The 7500-nt window shown below is 45.1% G+C and overlaps 1 protein-coding gene across 1 annotated transcript in view; it reads left to right on the top strand.

The window, feature by feature from the left end:
* pou2af2 (POU class 2 homeobox associating factor 2) overlaps window positions 1–6208 on the top strand; it is a gene marked incomplete at both ends in the record, with an annotated part of 22168 nt that extends 15960 nt beyond the window's left edge. The window contains 4 exons of the mRNA XM_080006762.1: window positions 745–845; window positions 4832–4871; window positions 5343–5650; window positions 5768–6208. Of these exons, the coding sequence (XP_079862888.1) occupies window positions 745–845; window positions 4832–4871; window positions 5343–5650; window positions 5768–6208 (890 nt within the window). The remainder of the gene's footprint in view (window positions 1–744; window positions 846–4831; window positions 4872–5342; window positions 5651–5767) is intronic.
* Window positions 6209–7500: the final 1292 nt, after the last annotated feature.

Genomic DNA, 7500 nt, shown 5'->3' with positions numbered 1-7500 from the left:
ACTCATACTTTAGATACTAGTGGTAATAAAGTGACACCTACCTAGCTATCATTAAATGCCTTTTTGCCCTCTCTAGGTAATACGCTTAGAAGAACCCTGAATATATAAAATGCCTGAATGATATTGACAGGAATTGTATCAAAAGATGTATCATATTATCAAAACAAAACAACAATGTGTGTGTGTGTGTGAAGGTGTGTGTGTGTGTGTGTGTGTGTGTGTGTGTGTGTGTGTGTGTGTGTGTGTGTGTGTGTGTGTGTGTGTGTTGTGTGTGTGTGTTTGTGTGTGTGTGTTTGTGTGTGTGTGTGTGTGTGTGAGTGTAGGAGGGGTCTTATCCAAACTTGTTTTGCTGTTTTTCATGCAATTTCTGTCGGCACATTAAAGTTTGCATTTCCATCAGTGTTTATGCCTCTGTCTCTCTGGTCATGGTCAACGACCCCGCCCCACCCCCCCTCCCCGACACCCCTCTGGTGTTTGAAGTAAATTGCTTCTTTTTTTAAACAGTCCATTTGCATCGACTTAACCAAAGACGATTTCCATGCGATTTACACAGGTATCCCAAAGAGAAATTGGCCTATATGCATAAAACTGTGAAGCATTCAAATGAATACGCAATTGTGGCATTGACTGAAGGTCTGTATGAACGTGTGACTTTTGCAATTGTGGCCCTGTTGTTTTCTTTTGAGGGTGGGGGGGCATTGTGCAGGAAAACATCAATCCCACACTTTGCCCCCCTCCACTCAGAATACTCCAAGAGGGTCTACCAAGGTGTTCGCGTCAAGCACACGGTGAAAGACCTGCTGGCGGAGAAGCGATCCCGACAGACCAGCGGCCAGAGATACAACGTGAGCGTGATCTCCTCTGGCATGTGTATTTCTGTGTTTGTGTACTAACAACCCCCCCCGGCCTATCTCTCCCCACTCCATTATTCTTTGAAACTAAACACCGCCATGACAGTTGGCATGTGTTGGGCCACACAATTAACAAGTCATCTTTTCAATCCTCTGCTCTGTTTGCATTTGTGTTTTTTGTGTGTGTGTGTGTGTGTGTGTGTGTGTGTGTGTGTGTGTGTGTGTGTGTGTGTGTGTGTGTGTGTGTGTGTGTGTGTGTGTGTGTGTGTGTGTGTGTGCGGGGGGTTCACGCGTCCCAAGCAATCAACGTGGCCAGTGGCCAGTGACAACCTGTACCTCCCCTTTAAACACCTCTTTCGCCGCCCTTGTACCCGGAGCGCTCACGCAAAGCACGTCGGTAAATATCCCCGAGCCAGGGCATGCGGAGAGGCGGGTGGGACACAAGGCCTTTGATGACCCCCCCCCCCCTTACCTCTCAAAGATCTACCCACACAATGCTCATCCGGGTCCGTGGCCGTGAGGGCCGACGGGCGGAGGACAGACAGACAGACAGACAGACAGACAGACAGACAAACGGCCAAAGAGGGCCACGCAGGAGGCCGCCTATGCAAAGTGAGTTCCATGCACACCTGCCGGGCGACATTGTCCTCCGCCCCGCTCCTGCCACAGACAAACCTCCTATTGTTGTCATAGACACACACACGCGCATACACACAAACACACCCACACACACAAATGCACACAGTCGGACTCAAACACACTGGCTAGCCCACATAAACATAGGCCGCTACGCACATACATGCACCGGCATGAGAGTGGCAAGATAGAAATGCTGTGTTTATGTATGAGAGGGAGAGAGAGAGAGAGGGACACACACACACACACACACACACACACACTTACACAAATAATGGGCCATTGAGACATCTGCTTGAGCAAACAGGAAGGGCTTTTCATCCTCAAACCACCTGTCAGTGTCCCTTTACAGGACGGTGTTTGTTCGGCATGTCCACACTATAGATATTCGAGCCCATGAACCACTCAGGCAATGGGGAAAGAGTTTGGTGCGATGGAAAGAAGACAAGGGGATACCATTAGAGCAAGACAAAGACCGGCCAAACCCAAATGCTTACATACACACACACACACACATACTCACACTCACACATACACCCCCCGAGACAATGAGCATTGCGTAATCCACTGTGATTGGGGAAAAGAGATTAAAGTAGGGCATCATTTGGACACGGTAGGCAAAGGGTGGCAGAATTACCGGGCCATTATTCCAAAACTCAAATCGTCTGAAAAATGTCCCATTGGACCGAAAGCCCATTTGTCGGACAGCCTACTTCCCCGAAACCTGCTAACTTGATAACCCTAAGCCCGATCTCCTCGCTTGTCGGAGCGGCAGTGTGTAGCATTAGGACTGTGGCTAATGTATTACAAAATACACATTACCATAACCATTTTTTTTCTATCTAGTTTTTATTTCTTATTTTACTTTCTATTTCTTTTTATTCAAAAATATTTTAAATACCGTGCTTAAAGGCCCAAGAGACAACTGTTTTTGCTTTAACTTCTCATTATGAAGTTAATATTGATTGCACAGTGTAATAAATACAGTAATGACACCATTGGCATTTAGATTGGTTCCTATAAGCCTCCATATCACTATGAATTTGGAATGCCACCGGGTACGAAACAGAAACATGATCGGTTTCCGCAGTGCGTCACAGGAACTGCGTCAACCAAACACAGCGGAAATGGTGGATGATGGAGCAATCTACTACAGGTAGAATAAAAAAACGATTCATTGAAATTGGTCGAGAAATGTAAACATTATGGTGCTTTTTATCCAGAAAAAGCCCATCTCCCCCATTTACTTGTGTTTGTTTACAAGCCAGTCTTGCCCGCTCCAATATGACGGTGACGTTGACATATCGCAGCGACGCGCCAAAGCAGTCAATGCGTCTTCCATGTACATTATAGATGCCTATGATGGCGCAACAGAAATAAATAAAATTGTACTAAAATTGTGACAATTCAAATTTAGCTCCTCAGTGAACATGCTTCTTTATTCTCTCTTATTTCCAAAGGGGCGTTGATCATTTCCACGGAGTGCTCTCAGCGATCGTAAAGCGATCCAGTTGTCTTTGCGAAGAGTTGTCTTTTTTCCCCTTTATTATTGTAATTCTATATTAATATACTTTAAAAAATGAATTGCTATATTCTGCAAAATGCTTTTGCAGAATATAGCATGAACGTAAACATATACATTTCTCTTAAAATCAGGGCTGAGTGTAATTTACATGCTGAAAATCGAATAATGTGAGAACAACCATAAAAAAAAACTAGTATGTAAATATGTAAGATGTAAGGTGGACATGGAAAAATAGTTTCAGGTGCAAAAATAAAAAAGGGGGAGGAGGGCCTTTTAACTGAGAGACCTGAGTGCTTCGGGATCCTTTGTCTCACTACAGCGTCTCAAAGGCAGCTGGAGAGTCTCTGGAGGTCAGCGAGTGCAAGCCAAAGAAGAGGCAGCGACTCAGACGACACGTTGCACTCCATGGGCACGTCAATTTGTGTGAACCTGAACACTGCACCCTAAAAATGAACGAAACGATATACTGAGATTTCTTACCACGCCTATTGTCGGCCGTGTCAGTTTGTCTCAAAAGGCGACAGATAAGATCCAAAGCCTACTTTCAAACATGGTTATGGCTCATTAAAACCGCACTGAGACCGGTCAGCATGAGGCTAAACAAATTAACTTGTTTTAACTCGTTTACAACGTTTAGAAACATAGAAACAGAACAAAAACACAGAGGCACGCAGGTATCTAAATGCCGGCAGGGTCCAATCGACTACCCATCCACAGTACACCCCTCGCTGGAGCCGACGCCATCTGTTCTCTGAACGCATAAAGGGCCTTTGAGAGGCGGGGACAAACTCCGACCGCGAAGCCACTCTCTCTACGCGTTGCAACGGGACTCGGGCGGAGCTTAGGTCCGCTTTCAAACACACTTTCGACAAGATTCTTTATCATAAATCGGGGGTGATTTGATGAGGTGCCAGTCATTACGTCATATTCGTTATCGTAGCTGACGGCGGGCAGCGTTTGCAACCCTTGGACTCGACTCCATTGTGCCTCTTCTCCATCTGGTGCCACGGGTCCTAAACAAGCTGATTTCCATACGCGGCCCTCAGAGATGCACTGGGCTGTACCTGGGCCGCACAAGGAAGTCTTGGCACTGGCAAATGATATTCAAATCCAGCCCTCAGAATTTGCTTTCCCCTTCCAGCCAACACAGGCTTAATATCAACTCTTTCATGTTAGCAATATGCAAACGGCAGCGCCTATCCTCCCCAAACCTCCCTGTGCGTGTGTGTGTATGTGTTACCTTACTTGCTCTCTCTCTCTCATTTCATCTTTCAGAGATATATATGAAATTAAAATATATGATATATATGGGAGAGGTGTGTATATATGTTTTAATATATACAGTATATAACCATGCATATTCCTAGAACTAGGCCATCCACTGTTGTACTTTAACTTATATTATATTACTCCGCATATATATATATATATATATGGAGACGTATATATTAGTTACGAGACACAAGATAGATACAAGTCCAAGCCATTGGACTAGCCCCAATATGTTACTGTGATGTTTATACAATGGCACAGTCTTTATTTTAGTATTGTATTTTGTCCATATCTTTACTTTTTGATTTTCCACTTTGGCAATGTAAAGCTATATTTCCCATGCCAATAAAGCCCAAGTTAGTTAGATGGACAGACAGACAGACAGACAGACAGATAGATAGATAGATAGATAGATAGATAGATAGATAGATAGATAGATAGATAGATAGATAGATAGATAGATAGATAGATAGATAGATAGATAGATAGATAGATAGATAGATAGATATGCCACCATGTCACACTTACACTCTGTCCTTCTCCTCAGGGGGGAGCGACCACTCCACCATCATTTGTGCAAATGCCAGGTAAGACTTCAAATTGGGAATATCTGGGTTACAAGCTGTACAATCCAATGCAAAACACAGATTCTGAATCATCTATAATGAAGTTGTCTGTTGTTTCCAAAGAATGAGACCACCGTAACAGGTTTACACATCTTGTTTTGTTGCCCTCTCTCTGGGCAGTAAACCTAATACATAAAACTAAACCCTGAGGCTTCATTATCTGGAGTCACTTGAACAACAAAGAAAACAGGAGGACGGGCTTTGGGGAAAAAACTGACATCATTTGTGAATGTTTCAAAATCGCAGAAGACACTCGCAGGCCGTACTCGAAACAGCCAACAAGCAAACCCCGGCTACACAACACAGCACAGCAGTGGCACTTTGGGAAGGCACAACAACCCTCCAAGCCCTTTGGCTAGAATGACTGCACGTTCTCATTCACATAAGAGCAACCTTTCCCCAACTTCTCATTCATCTGTCCGTCCGACGCAGGGTCCCACATGCTGCCCGGCTACTACAGCATGAGGCGCCCCTTCATCTCCGACTCGGACTTCTGTCCCTCCGCCAAGCAGTTCTCGGCCGACGTCTACTCGTCCGCCCTGGGCAGCAAACCCCTGAGCTACGACTCCTCTGCTGTGAGCGGCTACTCCTCCCTGATCGACGGCTACTACCCGGAGACCTTCGGCGACTACCGCAGCACTGCCACCTTTTCCGGCCCGGGGGGCTCCTCCATCTTTCCCTCCTCGGCTCTCTCCTCCTTGCTGCCTCCCTTCAGCGGGGAGTCCTCGCACTTGTTTCTGGTAAAGAGACGCCTGGCGCCTCCTGCATCTATTTGCTCTCACTGACGGGTTGATGGCGTAGAGTTAAGCTCACCTTCATCTCTCTCTTTGTGCACCCTTCCTTTTCCTCTTCACCAGAGGGAGTCCTGGGAGCAGTCGGTCACAGACCCAGGCGTGTCCCAGGTGGAAGGCCTTTGTCCTGAGGGGCTGGGTGGCAGCGTTGGCGTGTCGGCATCCATGCCCAGCCCGGAGCCGCCGGGCAGCCCGTCACAGTACCAGTCCCCCGGCCGGGGCTCCTCCATGGATGCTGCAGCCCCGGGCATTCCCTACACCCTGCAGCCCCTGGACGAGGAGAGCCACTACCACCCTTTAACTGCTAGCTCCTACCCGACGCTGTTGCCCTACTCCTCCTGCTCCCCCTATATGAGCAGTGCCGGCGTTGGTGACCTGGCACCCAAGATGGCACCCAACGAGGCTGACGACCATGGGGCCCTCCACCCCCACAGCGATGCTCGCTCCTGGGCCAAAGAAGACGCTGACAGCTCCTGGTCGCCCTATGAGATCCGGAGGTCCTACTGAACCCTGACCCAGTGGACTATTGAGAATGCATACGGAACAGAAGCAGAAGCCAGCTTTCAAAGGAAGGAACACAAGGACATCACTGCTTGTTTGCTTGTGACACTATTTAAAACATGAAGTTAGGTACTTGACCAGCACTTGCAAATGCAGAGGTTTCACTGTCCATCTGAGATGAAGGACCCTGCAAGGATGCCTGCAAATACTTTAGCACAGAGGACACTTTCAGTGAGGGTGTATCTTCTGAAGAGTTGCATTTGAGAAGGTTTAATGCCAAAGAATGAAAATGTAAATGTGGTCTATAGACATATGATGAATGATCAGTGTAAATTTCGGGTGTTTTTTTAAGCACTGTCACATTGTGTTTACTTTTAGTGGATAGGGATGTTACTATAATGAACCACTGAGTGGCGCCTCAACCCACATTGGAAATAAAGAGCCATTAAACCTGGCAAATCCCCTTCTTTTGTATGGCACTTAGAAATGGACACTGACAGAGATGAAATGAGTAATATAGTTCAGGTAAATAAATAGTATTCAAAATCTAAAAAATAGAATGAAGACAAGGTCATAAATCATCTCCCGTTGCAAAACAAAATTAATTCCACATTTGCCCACTAAGCGACGCCCTCGCACCGCTCCTGCACCTGTTGGACTGGCGCTCAGACTGAGGCGGTAGAATAGAAGTGACTGAGGGTTAAAGCCTTGAAACTTTAGTGAAACCTTGAGAAAGTTTCTTAGTAGGTTACACCGTTACACCGGATCTTCTTTTAAGGCGGGCTAAGAAACAACAGCAAATCTAAGGTTGTTTCAATGAGTCTAGTTTTCACGAGTCTAGTTTTGTTCAGTTTTCATCACATCTTCATTCCAGCATAAAGTATAAATATATGAATCAATGAATCAATGAATAAATAAATTAATTAATAAATAAACAAACAAATAAACAAATAAACAAATAAATAAATACATGTACTACGTATAATCCGTGTGGTCAAGAGAGACAATTACAAAAAACCAACAGGAAAAAACATTTAAAATTTTACTTTTAATGAAATTGTACATTCAGTCTCCTGTTTAAGTAATTTCCCCCTGGCCCACAATTTGACAACAAAGTGTAGAACAATCTGTTTGAACAATTTATAAGTATTTCACTTGGGTTTCCTAACTTTTGTCACTCATCAATATTTTCCTGATTATTGATCATTAATTACACTGTTAAAAAAAAAAAAAAAAGTCACTCCTTGACTCATTGTGTATTTAACAGCAAAGTCGTTCTGTGTTTCAAAGGATAGGCC

This window comes from Zeus faber (assembly GCF_960531495.2).
Source record: "Zeus faber genome assembly, chromosome: 9".
In the NCBI taxonomy this organism is placed as follows: domain Eukaryota; kingdom Metazoa; phylum Chordata; class Actinopteri; order Zeiformes; family Zeidae; genus Zeus; species Zeus faber.
The sequence above is the reverse complement of the archived record's forward strand: the minus strand, read 5'-3'. Positions and strand labels throughout refer to the sequence as shown.